At 43.7% G+C, this 26,416-nt stretch overlaps 1 protein-coding gene across 3 annotated transcripts in view; it reads right to left on the bottom strand.

Annotated features, from left to right (window-relative positions):
• The window catches only part of ank3b (ankyrin 3b), a 716,427-nt gene that overhangs the window by 443,979 nt on the left and 246,032 nt on the right, over positions 1 to 26,416 (bottom strand). The window contains exon 1 of one of the 3 annotated variants that reach the window (XM_072557893.1): positions 26,068 to 26,185. The exons of the other annotated variants lie outside the window; for them this stretch is intronic. Within the exon in view, the coding sequence (XP_072413994.1) occupies positions 26,068 to 26,070 (3 nt within the window). The 5' untranslated portion in view covers positions 26,071 to 26,185. Of the gene's footprint in view, positions 1 to 26,067; positions 26,186 to 26,416 lie in introns of those variants that run through there. 3 annotated transcript variants of the gene reach the window in all.

Genomic DNA, 26,416 nt, shown 5'->3' on the forward strand with positions numbered 1-26,416 from the left:
CTCCATCCAATCAGAAGGATGTTGTGAAACTTGAAAGGGTTCAGAAAAGATTTACAAGGATGTTGCCAGGGTTGGAGGATTTGAGCTAGAGGGAGAGGCTGAACAGGCTGGGGCTGTTTTCCCTGGAGCATCGGAGGCTGAGGAGTGACCTTAGAGGTTTACAAAATTATGAGGGGCATGGATAGGATAAATAGACAATGTCTTTTCTGTGGGGTATTGAGTACAGGACATTGGTTAGGCCACTGTTGGAATATTGCATGCAATTCTGGTCTCCTTCCTATCGGAAAGATGTTGTGAAACTTGAAAGGGTTCAGAAAAGATTTACAATGATGTCGTCGGGGTTGGAGGATCTGAGCTATAGGGAGAGGCCAAACTGGCTAGGGCTGTTTTTCCTGGAGCATTTGAGGCTGAAGGGTGACCTTATAAAGGTTTATAAAATCATGAAGGGCATGGATAGGGTAAATAGACAAAGTCCTTTCCCTGGGGTGGGTGGGTGGGGGCAGGTGGAGTCCAGAACTAGAGGGCATAGGTTTAGGATGAGGGGGGAAAGATAGAAGAGAGCTAAGGAGCAATTGTTTTCACACAGAGGGTGGTATGTGCATGGAATGAGCTGCCAGAGGAAGTGGTGGAAGCTGGTACAATTACAACATTTAAAAGGCATCTGGATGGGTATATGAATAGGAAGGGATTGGAGGGATATGGGCCAAGTGCTCACAAATGAGACTAGATTGATTTGGGATATCTGGTCGGCATGGACGAGTTGGATCAAAGGGTCTGTTTCCATGCTGTACATTTCTATGACTCTATGTAGAGAAAAACAAAGGTGACATATCAGATTGATAGCCTTCCATCAGAATTGTTTGCTTGGCTTTGATCCTCGCGGAGGTTGCCAGACATGCCGAGTATTTCCAGAATTTTTGCTTTTATTTTAGACTCAGTGCTGTACGATTCTAGGATTTGATTTCCAGTGTTCAGAGGTTCGGCTTTTCTCATTCTTGAGAATCTGCTCAGTGCAGTACTCACCAGCAGCCAGCCTGTGGCGCTCTGGTGCCATCTCTGACTGATGTTCAGTGAAAGGATGGAGATTGCTGAGCCAAACAGGTCATGTTTGTGCAGAAGGAACAGCCGGTAACAGGAAGCTCAACGACAGGGGCTTAAAAACAAAAACACATTTCATTCCCTCCTATTAATCAGCTCTCTATCAGCTCACCGTGACCATCCCACCTACAGTGCGGTGATAAGGAGAGGGAAGGAAAACCATGTACTCAGTATCCAGCTGCCAGCAGAGTGTGCCCACATTCCCCTCCCTCGCAGGGCGTGGTACTGCCCACATCCCCCCTCCCTCGCAGGGCGTGGTACTGCCCACATCCCCCCTCCCTCGCAGGGCGTGGTACTGCCCACATCCCCCCTCCCTCGCAGGGCGTGGTACTGCCCACATCCCCCCTCCCTCGCAGGGCGTGGTACTGCCCACATCCCCCCTCCCTCGCAGGGCGTGGTACTGCCCACATCCCCCCTCCCTCGCAGGGCGTGGTACTGCCCACATCCCCCCTCCCTCACAGGGTGTTGTACTACCCAGCTGCCTCTCCCCTGCAGGGTGTGGTACTGCCCACATCCCCCCTCCCTCACAGGGTGTTGTACTACCCAGCTGCCTCTCCCCTGCAGGGTGTGGTACTGCCCGGGTCATCTTTTGCCAGGGGCTGCAGCTTCTCAAACTTATGCAACTTGGTCCCTGATTGCACAGAATAAACCTTACCAAAGGGCTGAGTGTTTCTCACAGACTGCAGTGACTCAGAGAGGGCAGGAAGAACCTTAAAGCTTTTGATTCAGGAGACATTTGTACTGTGTTCAGGTTCTGTGTAACATACTGCCCAGGACAGCACCAACTCGAAACACTGGTGTGCTACACAAGAGAGGGGCAGAGGCAGAGGTGGGACGTAGTTTGTCAATGGAAAACTGGAAATGGTGAGCAGGGGCAAACCTATTCCGTCAGGAGTTAGTACCATTTCCGCAGGAACCATGCTGAAATCTCTTCTGGGAATAACTTGTGTAGAGAAGGCAATTTCCAATAATCAAGTCCAATGTGTCACAAATCACAGGCAATGAGAGCTACTAGCTAGAGGAGTGATGGGAGATTACATTCTCTATGGACAGAGAGAGAGAGAGAGAGAGAGAGAGAGAGAGAGAGAGGCTGGTATCAGGATGCAGCAACATGTCCACAAAAAGCAAGCCTTATTTTAAGTATTTTCTAATCAATCTGTTTGGAGATGTCACATGTGCACTTGTGGACCAGGTGGAACTTGAACCCAGGTGTCCAGGCTCAGAGGGAGGGACGCTACCACTGTGCCACAAGAGACCTGCAATCCCCATTTTGGGATTGGGAAAGGAAAAGCCCTGACAGCCATCTTACCTTCAAGGGGAAATGACTGGGCCACTGTCAGTGACGTCGGAGATGGCCAATAAACGTGTTTCTGGTCAGTACTTTGAAAATAATAGGCACTGCTAAGAAAACGGGAAGGGCAATGTTGGAGAAAACTCAATGTCTAACCGTCATGCTGCCTCTCATTTCTTGCCCACCTTTTTATTAATGCATTCACAGAACGATGCAATCCAGTTATTTTACAGGGCAAGTGAATATAATAGCAAACGCCTCCTCTGCATTGTGATTGGGCATCATTCCAGCTCATGAGGACACAGGAACAAGAAGGTTTTAAGAAACAGGGGAAAAAGAAATACACTATACAGTGAAGGCGGCTTTTAGTATGCTTTCTTTTATTGGTCAGAGTATGGAGTACAGGAGTTGGGAGCTCATTTTGCGGCTGTACAGGACATTGGTTAGGTCACTGTTGGAGTATTACGTGCAATTCTGGTCTCCTTCCTATCGGAAAGATGTTGTGGAACTTGAAAGGGTTCAGAAAAGATTTACAAGGATGTTACCAGGGTTGGATTTGAGCTATCGGGAGAGGCTGAACAGGCTGGGGCTGTTTTCCCAGGAGCATCGGAAGCTGAGGGGTGACCTTATAGAGATTTACAAAATTATGAGGGGCATGGCTAGGGTAAATAGGCAAAGTCTTTTCCCTGGGGTGGGGAGTCCAGAACTAGAGGGCATAGGTTTAGGGTGAGAGGGGAAAGATATAAAAGAGACCTAAGGGGCAACTTTTTCCATACAGAGGGTGGTATGTGTATGGAATGAGCCGCTAGAGGATGTGGTGGAGGCTGGTACAATTGCAACATTTAAGAGGTATTTGGATGGATATATGAATAGGAAGGGTTTGGAGGGATATGGGCTGAGTGCCGGCAGGTTGGGATATCTGGTCGGCATGGACGGGTTGGACCGAAGGGTCTGTTTCCATGCTGTACATCTCTATGACTTGACCTAACAATCCCTTCCTGCTTTTAAGTAGATAAACCTCACCTACTTGCCCTTTCCCCAGATCCTTCAATCACTTGCCTCTCCAGAAATGCATGGTTATATGTCTCTTGAACCCAAATGTAGAGATCCCTTTTGCAAAATGTTTTCTCCAACTCTACCCAACCAGTGACCAAATTACACGTCATGACCCCTTTCCCTGCCAAATTCCTCATTTGTAATTAATGCTCTCTTACACTTGAAGCCTGCATCAATTTACACGGTTTAATTCAATTAATTTCCTCCTCAGTCTTAAAATTCGACTCCATGTGAAATCTCAAAGTTTCTCATCCTTTCCTCAGAACATAGCTTATTGATTTCCATCCAGGGTCATCATTGCAATTCTCTCTCATGTCCTTTCAACAACAAGCCTGAGATTTGCACTGTGTCATTAAGGAACAAAAGCTGGCTTGGCCAGAAACACAGATAGTTTGCAAATTAGTGACATTCAAAACAAGAGGAAGGGAAGTAAGAGACCACATGATGTTAGACATTGAATTCTCTTCACCATTCACCTGCCCTGTTTCTTCGCACCATCCACTTGGTGACCGTGCTTAGAATCCCATTTAAAACGATCAACTTACAAAAATTTGATGAATGGTCTGAAGGGGTAAATGTAGGGGAATGGGTCTGGGAGGGTTGCTCTTCAGAGGGTCGGGGTGGACTCGTTGGGCCGAAGGGCTTGTTTCCACACTGTAAGTAATCTAAAAAAAACATGATTACACAGATGGTTCTTCATCAGTAAAGATGAAGACTAATCATTTGCCCTTTAAGTGAAGACACCTACTGTGGCTGTTGATAGCCCAGTCGGTGAGGACTCGATGGGCCTAATGGCCTACTTCCACACTGGAGGGAGTCTATGATTCAGTCCCACAGCTTCAATTGAAAATAGGATTCACTTGTTGTGAACACATTGCTGAACCCCCACAGCACTCCATTAACCCCTTCAGTTATTCTCTACAGGCGATGCCTTCTCTCTTTCATTAGCCCAATGAATACTATCACCGCCCTCCTCTTCTCTGGTCCTTAGCTACATACTTGTTCAATTATAGGTCATTCCTCCCTCTATAGCAGTTAGAAGAGCAGACACTTTGAAAGGGCACCCAAGGAACTGTGTGGTCACTGGCAATGGACTTGTCACTTGTGTAGACTGTAAAGGCATTACATTTGACCTCAACTTCTTTAACAGTATGAAAGATGAAAGTTGCCAAGCACCCAAAGAAATTCTTGGTTTTCTCTGCCCACTGGTAGCTCAGTGGTTAGCACTGCTGCCTCACAGCGTCAGGGACCCAGGTACAATTCCACCCTCGGGCGATTGTCCGTGTAGAGTTTGCACATTCTCCCAGTGTCTGCTTGGGTTTCCCCCAGGTGCTTCGGTTTCCTCCCACAGTCCAAAGATGTGCAGGGTATTGGCCATGCTAAATTGCCCCATAGTCTGCAGGCTAGGTGGATTAGCTGTGGGAAATACAGAGTTACAGGGGAGGGCTGTGAGTTTGGTTGGGATGCTCTTCAGAGAGTCGGTGTGGACTCTTCCAAATGGCCTGTTTCCACACTGAAGGGATTCTACGATTATGACTCCAACCAATAACGACCTGGCTTGAATCTCACTCATCCGTGATTTTTAAAGACCCCTTTAATCATGTGTTATTTTTACCTCCTCAAATCGGTCATTACAGGCCCAAAATCTGCACAGGGTAGATGGTGTCAGAAGTGAAAGTGTTTTACTTTCAGCAAATTCCACTGTAAAGGACATCTCCTCATGTACAATACAACTAATGAATATTACAACTATTATATTAATGTCAGCATTGCACAGTCAACCCTTTTAATCTGACAGATTCTGCATCAAACTAATAGGGGAGAGCTGACTCTTTACTGTAAATATCAGGTCATGGCATAAAGGACAGTACTGAAGTTAGACAACGTACCAAGGATCTAGCTGCCGATACTCGGTGCTTCAATCCCTCTCATTTTTGTGGAATACTCAGCAATGTGACCCCATCATGTCACTCTATTCCAGCACTGTCAGGTGACAGTTAAGCTCCTCTACTGCCAATTCCAAACCCTCAGGCATTCATCAGAAACTTTAGCTGGCGTGCCGAATGGAAAATAAACCTTCCTAAATTTGGAAGCAATGAGGTATCTTCTGGTAGTACTCTGTCGTTAATCTTTTTGTCTTTAAATTGTACATTGTGAGAAATTATAGATTTTAGGTCTTATTTTCCTGTGTTAAAGTTAATAAACACCTTATAATGGGAAAAAGGCACTGTGTGGTTGTACAAAAAAATAAATTCTCATTCTATATTAAATTTATCACAGAGAGGAGTGTTTCAGTTTCCTCCGACAGTCCAAGCATGTGCAGGTTAGGTGGATTGGCCATCCTAAATTGCCCCATAGTGTCCAGGGATGTGCAGGCTAGGTGGATCAGCAATGAGAAACGCAAGGTTACAGGGATATGGCAGGGTCTGGGTCGGATACTCTTTGGAGAGTTAATGTGGACTCAATGGGCCAACTGGCCCAATTCCACAATGTAGGGATTCTATGATATGCTGTGATTAATGGTGTGTCATACTACACTTGGCCCTGGATCATTCAGCTCAGAAACTGTCACCTACAAAGTTTCTTAACTGTGCGTCGGTTACAAACTATCTGACACCTCAGTAAACAACAGGGCAAAAAGTGTTTCCACTTCAACACAGAGAAAAATTTGAAACATAAACAGCGACTGAGAAAGAAGTTGAATTAGAGACAAATCAGGGCTGGAAAGGGAAAGGAAGATAAACACAAATTGAAAAGAAAATGAAGATCTCCAACAGCAATTTGAAGGCTTCAGATTTTAATTTGTTCCTTTTCAGAGTGAGAAGATGACCAGAAGGTATTACAAGTACCTGTAATCACATTGTTAAAAAGGCATTTGTGCTGTTCATTACAAAGTCCACCTTTCTGTGGAGAGTTTATTGGACAAGCAACGTGCAAACCAGCAACATCATCCGAGTTCACGGAGTGATGCTGTTGCTGCAGAGTGAACAGTGAACAGCACAAACCACTCAGCAGCTTTTGGTGATCACAATTAATGAGGTGCAGGCTACTCACCCACAGGTAGCGCAGAATGATTTGAATATTAGTGAATATATTAGCCAAACAATTTACGTTTTCTACATGGAGAAAACAAAGTATTCTATAATCTATAGTATTGCGTATTGCAATATCAATGTTTAAGAACACAGAACATTCCAGTGCAGTACAGGCCCTTCGGCCCTTATTGTTGCGTCAACCTGTGGAACCAATCTGAAGCCCATCTAATGTACACCATTCCATTTTCATTCATATTTTATCCAACGACCATTTAAATGCCCTTAAAATTGGTGAGTTTACTATTGGTGGCAGGCAGCGTGTTCCACGCCCCTACTGGTCTGAGTAAAGAAACTACCTCTGACAGCTGTCCTATATCTGTCACCCAATTTAAATTCATGTCCCCTTGTACTAGCCATCACCATCCAAGGAAAAAGGCTCTCAGTCCACCCTGTCTAACCCTCTGATTATCTTGTATGTCTCAATTAAATCGCCTCTCAACCTTCTCTCAAACAAAAACAGCCTCAAGTCCCTCAGCCTTTCCTCATAAGACCTTCCCTCCATACCAGGCAACATCCTGGTAAATCTCCTCTGAACCCTTTTCATTATTATTGATAGCCTGCTTCTGTACTTTGTGGATATGCTGTAAGAACATAAGAAATAGGAGCAGGAGTAGGCCGTCTGGCACATCAAACCTGTTCTGCTATTCAATAAGATCATGGCTGATCTTTCCAGTGGACTCAGCACCACTTCCCCACACTCTCACAATAATCCTGAATTCCTTTAATGATTAAAAAAAATTATCCATCTTAGCTTTAAAAGCATTTACTGAGGAAGTCTCAACTACTTCACTGGGCAGGGAATTCCACAGACACTCAACCTTTTGGGCGAAGAAGTTCTCTCTCAATTCCGTCCGAAATCTGCTCCCCCTAATTTTGAGGCTACGCCCCGAGTTCTAGTTTCATTCGCCAGTGAAAACAACCTCTCTGCTTCTTTCCTATCCAGTCATTTCATAACTTTATGTTTCTATGGCCAGAAAGATAGAAACTAATTGTTGCATACAAACTACCTCATTATGTCAAAACCGATTCACTCAGAGACCCCATTCTTTGGAAAAATAAAACTCCTGGTCTTTGATCTACAATTATAAGTTCTGCACAGCCTTGCTTCAGTTTGTTAAGAGTAGACAAGCAGGAGGCTGGAAGAACACAGCAGGCCAGGCAGCATCAGGAGGTGGAAAAGTCAGGATTCCTAAAAAGGAGTTTTACCCGAAATACTGACTTCTCCCCCTCCTGGTGCTGCCTGGCTTGCTGTGTTCTTCCAGCCTTCTGCCTGTCTCCCTTGGATTCCAGCATCTGCAGTTTTTGTTGTGGCCTCTAACTCAGTTTGGCAAGCAGCAGTTTGGCATTATCACCAAGTCAGACTGCTAAGAATATAACTGGCCATACAACAGTAAAACTCCAGGCTTAGCTCGGACTACCTCTAGTCTAAGTCTCCTTCAGAACCACGTTCTGGAAGAAACCTTACCTGTTGCAAAAGGAGACCAACAACATCACACTGCGTCTTCAGGAAACTGAAGAGGAATTCTGCAACAGCACCCACGTGAACCCAAACACCTCAGAAAAAGGAATCTTCACTGGACATGGGCTTTCTGGACTCAGTCAATATTCAAGTGAATTAGCATCTGTATCTTTGACTGCCAATTATAAACTTTCTTCTGCTTTTTTCCTCTCTTCTTTGTATGCTTGGTGATGAGTATATGTTGCGTTAACCAGTCCCTCGCTTAGTTTTAACTGTAAAGAGGGTTTTTTGCAAGTCACTGAAAAGTCAGACTTTATATTAGAGGGTTTGGGTGGACACACTGAGGCCTATTTCAAAATGGAAAAAAAAAACACTTCTCGATACTCCGTAACACGACTTTTCAAAGAAGTGATCATTTGAACTCGCTAATAATATGCATTTATCTGGGTACACAGGAATGGATGCTCACCCACGACCACCACCCTCCCCTCCAAGACACTCATTACTGGAGAGGCTCTGTCTTACTGCAAGACATATTTCATGAGGAGATTGTTTTGGATCAGTGAGTGGTAATGGCAGATTTCAAAATGTATGTTTGCAAATATTAATTTTGCCAGGATTAACTCTTTTATCACACTCAAGTCACTTTTGCCTCAAATCTTTGCAATCCTAAGAAAATGAAACGTGTAAAATGTAACGATGCAACTTTTATTCTGAGCAATGAAGAATCAGAGAGTTTGGATAAAGCCCTTCTAACCTGTCTGATTTGTACTAGCTCAAAGCAGAAACAATCCTATTCCGTTAACCAATCCCCCCTGCCCCCGGCTTGCTGCTTTTTACCACTGCGCTGCAAATCTTCCTTTTCCAATACTTATTTCATATTAAAAGTTACCACTGTTATTTAAGGTGCTCAGCTCTCCGGTTCCATAACAGTTTCTACCCTACTGTTGTTAGAATACTGAATGGACTCAAACTGTTAACATTCATCTGTACCTATGTTTTTGTTTTTGCTGCTGTTTGCCTATTATTTCCTTATCTATGCTACTTAACTCTGTGACATGCCTGTATTGCTCGCAAGACTAAGCTTTTCACTGTGCCTTGGCACACATGACAATAAATTCAATTCAATAAGGAGTGTATTAAACACAGCCCAGTATGGGGAGGGTGGGGGAACAGCTCTAGCTTTCGAAGGACAGACCTATCATCTAGGTCTCCCTCAGAGACATTGTTGTTAAGACTATCATACCAACTTGCTCCTGATGGCAATCTTGAGTTTTGAGAATAGCAGCGCACACCCTCCAGTCCTGTTTACCCCCGACATCTAAGTAATCTGAGATTACCTCTACCACCCCAGACAAGTGAAGGTCTTTGTCCCCAGCTTAAAGGTAGGATGGTGGCGTCAAATCTCCCTGATGTGTCTTCACCAAGATGAGAGTGGTGCTAATGGATGGAACAACAATTATGTCCAGCCACCCGAGCACAAAACCGTGGCTGAAATCATGGCAGTCACTGTACCATCCGTGGTACTATTCAGAAAGAGAAGGCAAACTCTCCCCTGTGTCTTGGCCAATACTTGTTCCGCAAAGAGAATTGGTTAGCTCAGTTGGCTGGTTGGCATTGAGGGGCCAACAGTGTGGGTTCAGTTCCTGTACTGGCTGAGGTCCCTGTGAAGGAGACTCCTGCTCAACTCTTGCCTAATCTGAGGCTCGGGTGACCCAGAGGTTAAACCACCAGCAATTGTTTCTCTCATTAACGGGAGAACAGTCCTCTGGCGACTTTCCCTTTTACTTACCCTTCAATCAACATCACATTTCAAAAGGAGACAGACCGATCATCAAGGTCTCCCTCATAGTATCTACAACCTGACCTGGTCACTGTCACAATGCCAGCCTCAGAAGGTTTCCACATGATAATAGCGACTGCCCTTCAAAAGCACATCACTGGTTGTAAAATGCTTTGGTATGTCCGGTGGTCATGAAAGGCGCTACATTAATGCAAGTCTTTTTAAAAGTAAACTCTGCCTCCATCCCCTTTCAGTCATAGAGATGTACAGCTTGGAAACAGACACTTCGGTTCCACTCGTCCATGCCGAATAAACACCTGAAATTAATCCAGTCCTGCAAAATATGTTCCTCTCCACTGTTCTCCATGGACTAAAACAATCATGTTAGCGTGGTGGCTCCCTTTTAATGCTGCTAAGTTGGCACCAGAGATAATCCGTCTTTGGTCAGACATTGCTTCCATTGTAGTATTATTTCTGACCTGTGCAAAGCATATTTTCCACTTTGTCCAATTTAAGCTGCATTTTGGATTCGAGCTGTATTCCTACAATCTGCAAAGCAGCAGCAGCATCGGTGACCTTTAATATTTTTGCACAGTGTCTGTGAAAAATGGCAGAATCCTCCACGTCCCAAAGCAGGATCACCTATTTCAAAGTGGTGTCTGAGCAGGGAAAGGGATCAAACTGCAGGCAAGTCAATGCAAATGGAGCATGGACTCCTCCTAGTGGTAGTTTATGTGCATGCACAAGAGAGCTGATTTGTCAGGGGACATTATCCAACCAAACCTACTAAAACAGGGACTGAGCAAGGGAACTGTCGACACAACCTGCATGTCAGGCTGGTAAATGGACAGAATAAAGCAGCCAAACACTGCCAACAAAAATTCCAAATCACACCACCTATGAACATGATTTTTATGAAGTAAGCCTCAAATATAAATAAGAGTGAATGTATGTAATCCCAATGCTCTAAATTAAATCCACAGAGGGTGACATGCCACAAACTGTAATACTAAATTAATTTTTATTTACTTGTGTAAGATAAACATTTAGAATGGGGGCAACAGAAGTATGTTTGTTTAAATTCTGCCTGGATTATGAAATATGCACAAAACCACGAGTGTCCTGCGTGGCAGCCAAGGTTTTAGAGGACACAGGCTGAAGGCTGGAGGAAAACAGCAAGCCAGGCAGCATCAGGAGGTGGAGAAGCTGATGTTTGGGGTGTAACCCTTCTCCAGGACTGGGGGTGGGTGCAGGAGTAGCTGCAGATAAAGGGGGAGGTGGGGGCAAGGTGGTGAAATGGGGATAGGTTACGGCAGGTAGAGGGTATGACCTGGTTGGTCACTGGGTGGGATGAATGTTTTCAAAGCATCATGCGTTTGCAAATATCTCATTTAGCCAGAAGGTGGAGCACTAATAAAAATAAAGGCACTCCATTTGGTGGGTCCATTAATCTAAGTTACTGAATACAGTGACAGTCCTATTTGTGAATATAATATTGACCAATCAAGTTATGAGCTGTAAGCCATCAACTCCAAGCCTTATTACATTGAAAGCTATGACATATCGTACAAGTGATCGATTATGAACATCCAGAAATATAGCAGGCATAGATTTCATTAAAATTGTTGAAGAATATGACAGGAGACATTGAGGGAAAGTATTTCCTCTGACAGGAGAAACCAGAGCAAAGAGGCAGAACTTAAAATCAGAGCTAGACCATTGAGATTCCTCTTTTGTCCGGAAATAGTTTTTAACACAACAGAACAATAGAAATCTGGTACTCATTTCCTCTCAAAACCTATTCAATTGATTGATTGTTGTCAGGTCATGAAGGGAATATGGAGGTCAACCATTTGACTGGTATAACAGACTCAAGGGGTCTAAATGGCCTCTTCCTGTCCCAATGTTCCTGACAGATATATTATATCTTCAACCTTAGACTTTGGAAAGATCGTAAGTTAAATTTCCCAAACAGTCTCTCTAGAAATTCTGAAGGGCAAATTGTGAACAAGTGTTTTGTAATCATGTAACGTTCATATTTTCAGAGAACATAGTTTTTGGTAATTGCCTCATTTCTGACCCATAACCATGCACAAAACATAAATCTAAAATGGCTGATCATATTAAAATAGAATGTTCTGAAATGGAGAAACTATCTTGCAAATTCAGTGAAAAGGGAATCAATGTATTCCATTTAGATTAGTGTCAAACGTATTCACTCCAATTTCCATAGCTTCAAGAAATGCTTATCTTTCTCTGCCAACATAGATGATGATCAGACCCAGACTGCGCACGCGCACACACGCACGCACACAATGGCTGAAGGGTCATACACAGCCTCAGAATTTGCCCTGAATGTTGTTTGAGTCCTGATTGGAAAAGCCTGCCTTGGGAAATGTTAATTTAATCAAGGTCACATCGAAGTGCTTTCTGTCACAATGCTGACTTCCACAACAGTCAGTTTAAGATTATGTAGATCAGATCATGGTCATAACATCGAATTTCACTCAACAAATGAGGCAAATTAAGACTTTTGCTGAAGTTAATTTTTTTTTTAAAAAAGTTCATTCCAGGATGTGGGATTCACAGCATTAACTGTCCGACCCAGTCACTGGTATTTATATCTCAGATCACTCCACTGATGGAGTCACCAACCTGGATTAGGACAATAAGCTTTCTTCCTAAAGGCCAAGGACAAACCAACTGATTTTTGTACATCATCCTTACAGCAGCTTTGCGCCTGCTTTCACGAATAGATTTCCAGATATTTTAAAAATGAATTCAAAGTCTCAAACTGCCAGGATAGGAACTGAACTCACTTTCTCGATATTATTAGTGCCAGTTTATGGACTGTGATATGACCAATACACATTGTTCTGCTTCCGTCAGTGGTGAAAACTGCAACATCAAGACATCTTTTCAACGACTCAGTTAATGAGAACATTGCATTCCTCTCCATGATATATTCAGAGTTTGAGTGTACAGTTTTGTCTATCGAGGGTTTTGTTGCTTTTTATAGAAAGCAGGTAAACTTCATCAGTTAGAGGGTACAATGAGCTGAATATTGCAGAGAGCGAGTCGGTAAATGTTGAAACACTGATAACTTGGCTGTGCTTAAAATTAAAAAGGGAAATATATTTTTCTGTCGATCTGTTTCCCCTTTACATTGCCCTTTTCAACCTATTTTCCAATCAATAGCGATTTAAAACAAAATCCTCGACACTGCTTTCAAACAACTCGTCTTTGCTTGGAGATGTACAGCATGGAAACAGACCCTTCGGTCCAACCCGTCCATGCTGACCAGGTATCCAAACCCAATCTAGTCCCACCTGTCAGCACCCAGCCCATATCCCTCCAAACCCTTCCTATTCATATACCCATCCAGATGCCTTTTAAATGTTGCAATTGTACCAGCCTCCACCACTTCCTGTGGCAGCTCATTCCATACACATACCATCCTCTGTGTGACAAAGTTGCCCCTTAGGTCTCTTTTATATCTTTCCCCTCTCACCCTAAACCTATGCCTTCTAGTTCTGGACTCCCCCAACCCAGGGAAAAAACCTTGTCTATTTATCCTGTCCATGCCCCTCATGGTTTTGTAAACCTCTATAAAGTCACCCCTCAGCCTCCAACGCTCCAGGGAAAACAGCCCCAGCCTGTTCAGCCTCTCCCTATAGCTCAAATCTTCCAAGCTTTTTGCTTCCTCTTTCAGGAAAAAAATTCACACGGAGAATGAATCTGTTTCAGGAATTAGAGATGTTACAGTGCTGAGGTTACATTTTGAAATAACTATGAATTGAAGGAAGAAGCTCTGGTACAACTACTCAGCGTTCAAGTACCCGCTCACAATTTCAATGTTTTTCAACATCAGTGGGGTAACCCCACTCCTCTCTCACTGATGACTGTTTGAAAGAAAGAAGTTGCATTGATGTAGCATTTTGCACAACCTCACGTGACTCAAAGTGTTCTCAACGTCTTGAAGTGTAGTCACTGCTGTGGGAAATGCAGCAACCCATTTGTAAGCAGCTAAGGGCAAAATGTTAAACGGTCTGCTAATTGATTTGAAGGAAATTGGTTGAACAATTAATATTAGCAGAAACACAGAATAACATCCCTGGCCATCTTCAAATCACCCCGTGGGATCTTTTATGTCAAACTATGAGAGAAGATATACCTTGACTTGACACTCACGTCAAATACTCTGAACATGTAGCACTGACTCAATATTGCAATGGAATGTTCATAATATCCCAGCAGTGTGGAAGTAGGCCATTTGGCCCATCCTGTTTGCACCAACCCTCTGAAAAGCATCCCACCTCGACCACCTCTCTACCCTATCCCTGTACCCCTGCTTTTCCCATGGCTAACCCACATAACCTACACATCCCTGAACACCATGGACAATTTAACATGGCCAATCCACCTAACCTGCACATCTTTGGACTGTGGGAGGAACAGGAGCGCCTGGAAGAAATCCACACAGACACTGGGAGAATGTGCAAACTTCACACAGACAAGCACTGGAATTGAACCTGGGTCCCTGGTGCTGAGAGGCAGCAGTGCTAACCACTGAGCCACTGTGCTGTCTGCAGGTGTTAAAACCTTTCTGACTCAGAAACCCAACAACAAACTGCTATCACAGAAATGGATACTTACTGCAAGGCGAGGTCTCCGAGAGTACAGCAGCAGATTCAAGAGGTTGAATGGCCTACACTTACTTAGAAATGTTTGTTTAAATATATATTAAACTGAAGAGGAGTTATAAAGTTTCATTCTGTCTTCATTCAAACTTAGAAGATTAACTTGGCAGTTGACACTCCTACACATTGTCACACAATGGTATATGATTGGAAATTTGGAGTTTGAGATGGATTTGGATTAGTTTCTTATCCCAAATCCTTGAAAAACAATAGAGGGAGCAGTGAGGTAGAAGGAGTGGGCAAGTGAAATTCAATGTGAGGAACTGTGAGATCAATTACTTTGGGTTTAGGAAAGACACATTTGAATTCTTCCAAATAGCAAGAGACTGTGAAGGGTGGAAAGGCAGAGAACCTTATGGCGAATGGAATGTTGGGCCTTTAGCTGAGCGTGGGCAGAGACAGTCCTAAAGAGTTGGAGTCAGATTTCACATACTGCTCCCTGCTTAGAAGCCCACACCTTCAGGATGTATTTATCGTGGAAATGAAATCGGCAGCAAGAAGGTGAAATGATGAGGTTAATGGGGGAGGTTGAGGATAATGGGGGAGGTTGATTCAGCTGTGGTTTACCAAAGGACACTGGATAAGCCCCAAAAGGGAAAATGATTGCAGGATCCCAGACAAAGGGCAGGGGTGTGGGACTAGCTGAGGGTTTTCTTACAGAGAGCTAGCACATAGACTGCAGGCCAAGTGATCTCCTTCTGTTTCTGTATACTTGCATTATGGGATGCATTAACAATGTGTCACACACACTGGTCAGTTTGCCCTCAGATTGGAAACATAATTTCATGTTGGGGCTGGTAAAGCTCCAGGGATGAATCCAGAACAAGGGAGTATTGTCCACAGTGATTTCCAAAAGCAAATCAGGAAATGCTTTCTCCACACAAAGTATTGAGGGAAGGCACACCTTAAAATAGCCAAGATGGGCAGCACGGTGGCACAGTGGTTAGCACTGCTGCCTCACAGCGCCAGAGATCAGAGTTCAATTCCCACCTCAGGAAACTGTCTGGGTGGGATTTGCACATTCTCCCTGTGTCTGCGTGGGTTTCCTCCGGGTGTTCCGGTTTCCTCCCACAATCCAAAAACATGCAGGTTAGGTGAATTGGATATGCTAAAATGTCCATAGTGTTAGGTGAAGGGGTAAATGTAGGGGAATGGGTCTGGGTGGGTTGCGCTTCGGCGGGTCGGTGTGGACTTGTTGGGCCGAAGGGCCTGTTTCCACACTGTAAATAATCTAATCTAATCTAAAAATAATCGAAGGAGGAAGCTTTATTACACAGGGGGCTTGACTGAAATTTTCAGGAATGAGATTTAAGGAGAGAGAACTAAAGCAGAAGCAGCGTCGAAGCATGAATCCAGCCAGGACCTTACGGAAGAGTGCAGCAGGCTCAAATGGACTGAACAGCCTCTTCCTGTTCTCGTACAGCAGGTCCAAGCAGCTGAATGGCCTCCCCTTGTTCCAAAGAAGTTTTATGTTGTGAGTAGCAAATTATTAGAGAAGCACGTGATCCCTAGACTTTTATCTTTACACCTCATGGCCCAAACAAAGAGTGTTTTTTTAAAAAAAGTTTAATCTTACGGCTTAATTCGTCACTTGAAAGATTGGACCCTGACCGTGGTTCACACACAGAATTTCGACAGAAAGTCCACACCTCACAAGCAGCAGCTACAGAGACAAGAGCTGTTTGACAGCTAGGTCTATCAGTGCCAAATGTGCACCCTGAGAGAAAAAGAATTTGGTATTTGGATAGGCCTCGAATTCCACAGACGTCAAACTTCCGATCGAACAGGACTCCCGGACTTGTCACTTTCTTCGGTTGCCTCTGCTTGTAAACCAGGAGATACTTTGTTCCTTAAATCACTGCTCCCGAAATTCCAGTGGTGCAGTTTCAGCATGTGGTAGCTGAAATGGTTTCCACGCTTTCCCCACTCGTGGTCACTTGAAAAGAAAAACTGGCTCCTCTGCCAGACTCAAAACAAAAAAAAAACTGCAACTGAATCACGTTTGTTGAGTCATCGATGTCGATTCGTCAACGCCCCATTCACTTAAACCGATCAGCAGAGTTATTGACGCAGCGCATGCTATTTCTGACCCACTCCAAGCCCAGAGGATAGTGAAGAGACGATGAGCAGAAATCAACAGGAGCTTTCAACACTCCAGAACTGCCCTGGAGACATTGAGGATTTGAAGATTAATCACGGGGACAATGCCAGGAGGAAGAGAAAATTCCAGGAGAAAAATCCGAGGTGTTTTCTCCTCCCCACCCAAAACTGCTGTTTTAGGCACAAACAGTTGGTTGGATTCCCTCAAACAAAGGCTTTCTTGGAGGACTCGGTGAGGAGAAGGATGCTGGAAATGAGAAAGGGTGAGAAAATCCAATCAAGGAGTAGCAGGTGGAAATATTGGCCATTCAGCCCCTCAACCCTTCACTCCTGCCCCAGTTCAATCACAGCTGTGCCCCTCAAATTCATTTCTCCACCGTAGCTCCATATCCTGTAGTAACCCCACCCAACACAAACTGTCAAGGCTGGTCTGATTGTCTACAGCAAGGGATAGGAAGCAAGGTCAAAGTCATTTCAAAGACTAGAGCTTAATGATTAATGCACACAATTTGAAAGGATGCTTTGGCCAATCCATGTTTCAAAAAAAGCCTTCCCATTCTGTACATCAGCTACATTTCAAGATCTGAGTGCTGAGCCACACACATAATTGCAAGTAAGGCCACGTAGCACCAACACCGTTTAAACCGATCAAAGTAACCTCCCTCCTGTCAGGTACAAAGGACTGGCATTAGACCTGCAAAAGTGTTATATTCATATTTCCCAACATGACAGGCTCAATGAAATTTGGAAACTAGAGGTGGGAATATACAGACAGTCGAGTGAAAAGGGAGCATCAGCTTGAAACTGAGAATTCAGGCAGGAGCCAACCTCATTCGTGGCTGCGCAGAGCAGGATTAGAACAAGGGCACTAGTGGAAATAAAAGCTCAACATTGCACCCCCTGCACCATATCTTATAAATTCCAGCTTTTGGAATAAAGCCAGCCTAATTCCAGGCTAAAACTCCAAGACAGATTCTGAACAAAGCCTCACACCTACAACTCAGTGTCTGACCTGAGATGTCACCTTTTGTAAATTTCTATTGCTCTGCCTCATTGTCATGACAGCACAACACTGACATTGACTTTATAAACACTTTACACACCATCTAACACTCTACATCATCTGCAGAGTTGTATTCTCTGACATTCCATACAGCAGTTTGATCTCTCTGCCTATAAACTGTGGGTCTGTGCTCCAAGAGCTTGTGATTTCAAATAAGCCTGTTGGACCATAACCTGGTGTCATGTGACTTCTGTCTAATCATGGCCCAGTTTCCTAGTTAGACCCCCATTTTTTTAATGTATTTATTACATCACCAATTTAACTTTCAAGGGGTACTGAATACAGTGGATAACTGGCAAAATCAGGCTGAATAAAAATTGGAAGAATCAGATTACTAGATACATCCATTTTTATGATCAGTGCTTATTGGCTTCAGTCAGATGTTTAAGTAACTTTGATTGTGCACACAGTTTCAGCGTCTTAAATTGGCTGTTTGAAATCTAGAGTTCTCCAAAAACAAACATTTTTGGAATACACATTGCATTTTGTTTTACTTTACTTGATTAGAATGAACTTACCTGGACAACATGGTTTGGTGCCACCTTTGACCCCCACCTAACCTAGATTGGCCCAAACTACCTATCTATCTATTACCCAGAGGGGAATCCAGAAATCTGGCAAAACCCCAAAGCACAGCACAGCTACAGTCCTGAAAGTTGCCCATTTCCAGAGAGTATCGTCAATGTTTATCTCAATTGTTACAGTGGACAATTATTTTAAGGTGTGACTCACACTTAGTGCAAGACTTTTAATTACACAATTAGCCAGGTGGGTAAGCAAATAAATAATCTCTTTGTACGCTCGGTCTCCAACGACAGAGCAGCAAAAATCGAGAATCTTTATCCATTTAAAGAAATAAATCTGTCAAGGAAGCAGAAACCACAAGATGGAGTAGTCCAGGTCAAGCACAGCAATAATGGATCCATCAGCTCTAATTGGCTTGGATCGAGAGTGACTTTATCAGCAAGAAACTACAGTATTTAAAACTTCAGGAGGAGATAAATGCATCTTTCATGATCCATTGGTGTGGAAGAGATGGCCAGACAGCAATCAGTTGATAACATCAACTGATGGCATCATCAAAGCGTACAGAAAGAGTATAGATCATTCCAATTAGTTAATTACCCTCAAGCTGTTAACAGGGCACAGACATCATGCAAAAGTCTTTCACTAAACTTTCCTTTTTCTTGATTCAGGCTCAGAAATACACCACTCTTAGTTGTTTTGGAAACACCAAATGAAGAACAAGCTTCAACTGTGATCTGTGGTGGGTGCAGTGGAGAGGCCATTTCACATTGACTGCTTACTGCTTTGGGCCTGGGGTAAGAATCGGCCCTCTCTCTTGCCCAACCCCAATTTGGGACTTCCCATTTTGAGGAGCAGTCCCTTTGGGGAAAAAGGCACAAGAATCTGGGGAAAATTCATGCCAACCAGCTGCATTTTGTGTCAATGCTCAAATCGGAGAGAGGGATGGAAGTGTTTGGTAACAAAGATGAGCACCAGGTGGAGTTGCTTCCCTCAGTGGAGTCACCATTTTCTCTCCCCTCTTCTGCTGAAGTTACAACTGATTGTAGTAAAAGAATCGGGCCCAAACCTGATGGGATGGAATTGGTTGAGAAAGATTCACCTCGATTGGCTCAACATGTTTTGGTAAGAAAAAGACTGCCTGAGTGAAGTCTTAATTAAATGCCCAGAAGTTTGTCGGGAAGGTCTGTGGACTGTCAAAGGCCACCTTGCATGTTGACCAGGAAGCAATTCCATGATTCTGCAAGGCCCGCCCACTGCCATTTACCTTAGGGACAAAAGTAGAGACAGAAATCAGACACTGGAAAATGAAGGAATCATCAAACCCGTCGAGTTTGTGGAATGGGCAGCACCAGTTGTACTGATTGTGAAGCCCAATGGGTTGGTTCGCCTTTGTGGGGATTTTAAAAACAATGTAAACCACATCTCACAACTGGATAAATACCCAATCGCTCACACAGAGGAGTAAAAGCTGGCGGGGACTGCTCTTCATAAAGTGGGACATGAGCCATACATAATTACATGAGATTAGATGAGGATTCCCAGAAGTATGCTACAATTAATACGCAAAGGTTTGTACCAATATATAAGATAGCATTTGGGGTATTGTCAACTGGTGCAATTTTTCAGCAGATGGAGAAGTCTACGAGGTCTACCCCATGTCACCATTTATCTTGATGATATGCCAATAACAGGGCAAACTAATAAGGATCACTTGGACAAAGTCCACAGACCTTTTCCCTGGCGGACTTAGTCATAGAAGGGAAAATATATGTTCCAGGCACCCTGAGTGACCTACTGGGCTACAGAGTTGACAAAACCAGATTATACCCATTGGAAGATACAGTGAAGGTGGTCGAGGGCACCCTGGCTCCCATGTCTGGAGTTTAGGTCTTTCCTTGGGCTGGTCAGTTATTACAGAAAGTTCATACATAACCTGGCATCCACACTGGCACCTTTGTATCAACTCTTAAACAAGGGTCAGCCTTGGAAATGGTCACACAGTCAAACCATAGCTGTCAGGGAAGTGAAGAAACCGCTTTCATCCTCTTAGGTGTTGCCACAGTGTGATCCCAGGCAAGAAGCTGGTATTGACATGCAATGTTTCCCCGTACGCCATCAGGGTAGTATTAGCTCACGGTCACCCAATGGAGAGGAAAGCATCCAAGACGCAGGCTAATGCAGAATGTAAAAATGCCCACATAGAAAAGGAAGGCTTGGCAGTCATATTTGGAGTCAGGAAGTTCCACCAAAACCTTTATGGATGTAAATTAGTAATAACAATTGACCCCAAACCTCTGCTAGGTCTACTTAAATATGACAGTGCTGCCACCCATAGATTCAGGACCAACTCAACAGTGGGCTCTAATATTAAGTGTGCATAAATTACACATTGGAACACTGTCTGAGAGGCCAAGTAACAAACGTGGATGCATTGAGTCACCTCCCACTGGCAGATACAACACAGTGGTACTGCCACTGGAAGAGTCCGTAAGGGTTTTAAATTTCCTGGACCACTTGCAGGCACAGCTCACAATATCAGTCTTTACAGGAAGAAAGGTCTGCTCCTGGCAAAACTGAAACAGCTGGTGGTGATGGGGGAAAATGGCATTAGGAACGTCAACGACAGACACAAGATTCTGTTAAGCAAGAGAGACAGTTTACTTCAGGGAAGGAAGTTTGGTGGAGGGACCACGGGAATGGCCGTGCATGGGTTAGAGACATGGACAATGCAAGGTCAGCTCTAGTGAACATACAACATTCGGGTAGGTGCGATGGTCCTGACCAAACATGTGGACCATATAAAAGCTGCAAGCTCGCTAACGGTGCGGGAGCAGGATGTGCCCGACTCCTCAGCAACCTTTCCAACTGTTCCGGGGCCTCTCTGTCAAGTGTTGAAGAGACCTCAGAATCTGAGATGGTCACGGCAGATATCACCGCCTCGATGACTTTGCTGTCTGAAGAGGAGAATGAATTTATTCTGAGATGCTCCAGGCACAAGAGGTGAGCTCCTGTGTGTTACAAGCCATCTGTATCTGAGGCAGGGTTGAAGGAACCTGATCCAGTGTTAAAACACCCCAGGGAGGTGTTACAAAAGGACCGGAGGTGGCTCTGAGGAGCTGTGTCAGTGACAAGGATTGTCCACATGTACATAAAGAGGGACTTGGGACAGGAGCTCTGCCTCTGTGGAGTTATTTCACAAATAAGTCACCCTGCATGTGTATAATCTCAACATAGATTTCCTGTCAAGGTTCCAGTGTCTTTCCTGGCCATAGCTCTGAACAATTTGTAACGATTTTGTTCTAACAACAGCAATGACTAATATTTGACTATTGATAGTCTTGATCTAATGGCAGTCATAAAATGGTGCTTTCTCCCAAACCTGGCGGATTTAAGAGACTGCGCATTGCTTTTCTTTCAAAGACTGTCATCTTTGGGACCCATTTTGTTTCCCTGTCTTTACGGGTTTTAATTTTTCTCTTGTTTCTGAGCACATTTGTTGTGCTCTCTATCATCATTTCCCTATCATCATTTCTGTTTGCTCCGGAAGACTAGTTTTTTGTCGTTCAGCCTCTCCTGTCTTCCACCCTGTCATAAAGCTTCCTTCACTCCCAATCCCACCCATCCCTGGCTCAGATCTTGGTACATCTCCCACTTCTGGTGACCAGTCATTGACCAAAGGTGGTTCTGACGGACCAGTGTCAAGCACTCTCCATGTATAAATAAAGGGGGACTTGGTGATGGGATACCTCTGTGGAATTATATGGAGATAAGGGGCTGGATATTATCATCAGGTTGGTCATGAAGGAACAGTATGTGCAGCTGTCCTCAATTAAAAATGCTCACAAAGATCATGTATCATGGGCTTCCCTTCTCCCAGTGACAGTGGGAATCAAGTGCCAAAACAAGAGGATCTTCAATAATCCAACAGCAATGATATGATCCAATGGAGCAAACATTAAGGCATCCTCCCAGACAGCAAACCAGGAAGTAACTATTGAATCATTTCACTTGGCAGCATCGGGTGAAACATTACAGATACGCAAAATAAATTAGTGTGTCCCATGCACAAATTAAGGCAGGAGTGAAAGTATCATAAATATGTTTCCCAAAATTTTAATTGTAGAATTGATATCGAGAAAAGGTAATACTCAATCAACACTCTCAATGAGGAGGTTTAGTAATAACTGGGTATAGGATTTGGGACGTCATGTTGTGGCTGTACAAGACATTGGTGAGACCATTTTTAGAATACTGTGTTCAATTCTGGTCGCTCTGCTGTGGCAAGGATGTTGTTAAAAGTGGAAAACATGAATAAGGATGTTGCTGGGACTGGAGGGTTTGAGCTATAGGAAGACGCTGAACAGGTTAAGACTTTTCTCCCTGGAATGTTGGAGGCTGAGAGGTGACCTTCTTTGAGATTTATAAAATCATGAGGGGCATGGATAGGGTAAATAGACAAGGTCTTTTCCCCAGGGCATGGGAGTCCAAAACTAGAGGGCACAGGCTTAAGGTGAGAGGGGAACGATATAAAAAGGATCAGAGGGTGGTGCCTGTATGGAACAAGCTGCCAGAGCAAGTGGTAGAGGTGAATAAAATTCCAACATTTCAAAAAGCATTTGGACAGGGATATAAATGGTTTAGAGGGTCATGGGCCAAATGTAGTTAAATGGGACTAGATCATTTTAGGAAACGTGGTCGGCATGGACACGTTAGGCTGAAGAGTCTGTTTCCATGCTGTACATCTCTGTGATCCTAATCATGAAATCAGGGAGCAGCTAAAAACTCAGTTGCACATCATTCACCATTTTTCCAAGGGTTTTTGATGACAGTCGAAGAGCAGAAATTGCAGTCAGTTCACTGACTGATTGCAAAACTACGGGGACCTCAACAGTGCAGCTCCTGGAGGAAAATGGCTGGATTTCCATTGCAAACTGTGCATGCTCGATTGACATCAAGGTCAAAGGACAGTGAACACCCACAGTGGTGACCTCATTATTTCTGCACGCTCTAGACCACAATTGAGTGATGCGCAAATGGAGCGGTATTTGATGCAGGAGATCGGGTGAATAAGCAGGCTAATAGCCAGCACCCTCGATGGGGTCCTGTGTGACAGAAGGACCCGATCCCCACCCCAAATACCAGAGGTGGCAAGATTAGGCTCTCTGAAGTGGACACCATGACCCGGTCAATGGCTTCAATTGGCATGGGGTGGCAAGGCAATCCTGCCTGCTGTTTAATCAGGGAGAGGTGGGAAGACAGTGAGATTCTCCCACTCTGCCAACATTTACCAGATTAAACACCCCACTCCAACTCCAAACCCAAACCAGCTGTGGTGGGGAAAATTCAGTGTGCAGATTTCAACACAGGGCAAGGCCAACTTGGGCCTAAAAGCAACAGACTTGAGTAAGTTTGACACAAATCTTGACTGCAAGTCTAGGAACAGCGAAGGACAAATGAGAATTAGGGTTCTACGCACACAGGTTGTTAAAACAGCAGACACATTGGCAGAACACAGTCAGCTCCAATTAAAAATGGTTAACTCCGTTTCTCTCTCCACCACCTCCTGAGTTTCTCCTGCACTTTTGGTTTTCACTTCACAACCTGGGGGTTGCATTCCCTGGAACTTAGAAAGCTAAGGAGTGAATTGATCAGATATTTTAAGACATTGAAGGGGACTTTCTCTCTGCTGTTTGATAATTTTTAAGCAGTGCTGGATTTAAGGAGCTATCTTTCAGAAGGGAAGGTCAAAAACATTTCTACACTGAGATGGTGGGTGAGAGTTTGGAACTCCATCAGCCAACGATGCTAAATCAATTGTTGCATTCAGATTGATACAATACATTTTGGGACAAAAATGAGTGTCTGGAATTTGGTTACAGATCAACCACAACCTTTACTGAATAGCACAACAGGCTCAAGGGATAAATTGTCCCTAGACAGACATACACACACACATACACACACAATGGTTTGCAGCCCACGATAATCTCAGCCAATTTGGCTTCTCTAATAGGCTGCATCCTTCTCCCTTGCAAAATATTGTAGTGAATCTATAGTCAACACACTTTCTGATCCAGAGGAGAGTGGCTCAATAAAAATAAATGCATCCTGTCATTAATCTTTGCCTAAGAGTTTATTTGGCACAAAGTCACTCAACTACTCCCATCCATCTCAAAGAATAGAAGAAACATTGACGCTACATAATTCTTTTGTCATTTTTTAAAACAAAATTACAAGGTCTCCCTTTTAATTTTTCTTCAGTTTTAAGAAACAAAACGGACGTGTAACAGAATGCGTAAGGAAGAGAGTGAAAAAAAATCAGAAAAAGATGTTTGCAATTATGAGGGGTCTGGACAGAGTAGACTAGGAAAAACACTTGCCACTTGTGAAAGGACAGTGAAGGAGAGGGCACGGACTTAAAGCAAAAACTAGGATCTAAAATTCACCGGCTCAGAGTGTGGTGGCAGCAGTATCTATTGAAGTGTGCAAAAGAAAAGTAGACTATTATCTGGAAAAGCAAACCATGCTGGGTTAGAGGGAGAATGGCACGAAGTGAATTGCTTCTTCAGAGGGCTGCTGCAGACACACTGTGATCAGGATTTGTAATAAATTGGGAATTTCGATTGTAAAGTGTAGATAAAGGGACTTCAGTCCTTAGTTCTCTGGAAGTCATTCTCTCTTTTAAAAAAAAAGCCAACATTTTTGAACAGCAAGTTCAAACATCATTTCCAAGAAAGCATAAGACTTCAGAGAAGTGACTGGGGGAGTCTACTGCTGAATGTTTATTAAGTGGAACTTGCATGATGACAGAAAGGCAGACAATCAGAGGCCAGAGTCCGGTTTCAGTTCAGAAGAACAGTTTCCCATCAGCAGAAGAGCCAATTGTTTGTTAAGCCTTTTTTGAGGCAGCCCAAAGAGTCAGACATCATCATAAACTGGACAGAACCAGTGTGACTTCAGACGGCAAGTATGCTTGGGGTCAAGTCTTGTGCAGTATCAATCCCAACAGAAAGATGGGGATAATCAAGGCCATCTCTGAACTTATTCATTCAGCAGCTCTTACTTTGAGAGCAAGCAAGTAATCATGACACCGAGTGCTCATTAACAGGCCGACATGATGCTGGAAGATTACAAAATGATGGCAGAGTCATTGGAATACAAAACTGGTCCAACAACTAGCAATTTTGTGCAGGAGAGCTACACAGTGCTTTGAAGCCACCCATGATTGAATCGCTGGAAACCTTACAGACAATGATGTCCTTCAAACTATGGTACAGGGGCTTTACGACTGAACTGAAGCTATGCACTTGAAACTTCTTGTTTGTTTATGCAAATAAAACACAGTCATAAAAGCCCAAAGAGACTTTGAAATAAAAGGCATTGTAATCTGATCAAGTTGGTCAAATTCCAAATAAAATCCATCCCCATACGTTATCGTTCCAATCTCCAGTTAGTAAATGATTAAGTGCATAACTTGAAGTAACATACACAAGTCATATTCAACAATTCCACCCAATCTCAGTTTCAATTTGAACCAGCTTACAACCGCCTCTGAGCCAAGAGACCAGGTTGAAAGTGTGTCATACCACAACTGAACAGGTTAATTAAAAATAAATGAAAGAAGTGAGTGCAGAGAATCAGAGCACCTTTGTGTTGCTGAGGTGTTTATCACCTCATTGGAAGGTTAAACAACCCAGTCCCATATTGAAGCCAGACCCACAAAGCTTTAGCACACATAACTGAACCCATGTGCAATAATATACAACTACTGCGATGTGCTTTCTGCTCTGACAGAGAAAGCAGTGTGACATGGGGGACTGAGCTTCCCTCCTAGGTCACAGCACTGTGAAATGTCCACACTTGCTCCACTGTTTCGGCTGGGATTGACACTTACCATCTTCTGTAAGCTATGTATTCCAGGTTTATTGTAACCGCAATTGCGTCAACCACCACTTCACTTTCCGTGGGCTTTTTGATCAAAAGCATGTCACAGAGTAGCAGAGAATAGGATTACTTTTACTTTCAATTCACTTACCTGTAGGGGAGAGAAAAAAAAAGCTTTGAGTGATCGAATCATGAACTAAATAATAACTTCAAACAATCAACAAATTCAACATGGCTGTCAAAAATAGAGAGATAGGAGATATCGTTGAACCAACAGGCTTGCTTTGGGTAAAATCAGCTAAACAAAATATGTGGGGTTTCAGAATGACATGATGTTTGGTGGGCCCTGATACGATGTT

This window comes from Chiloscyllium punctatum, chromosome 38 (genome assembly GCF_047496795.1).
Source record: "Chiloscyllium punctatum isolate Juve2018m chromosome 38, sChiPun1.3, whole genome shotgun sequence".
In the NCBI taxonomy this organism is placed as follows: Eukaryota; Metazoa; Chordata; class Chondrichthyes; order Orectolobiformes; family Hemiscylliidae; genus Chiloscyllium; species Chiloscyllium punctatum.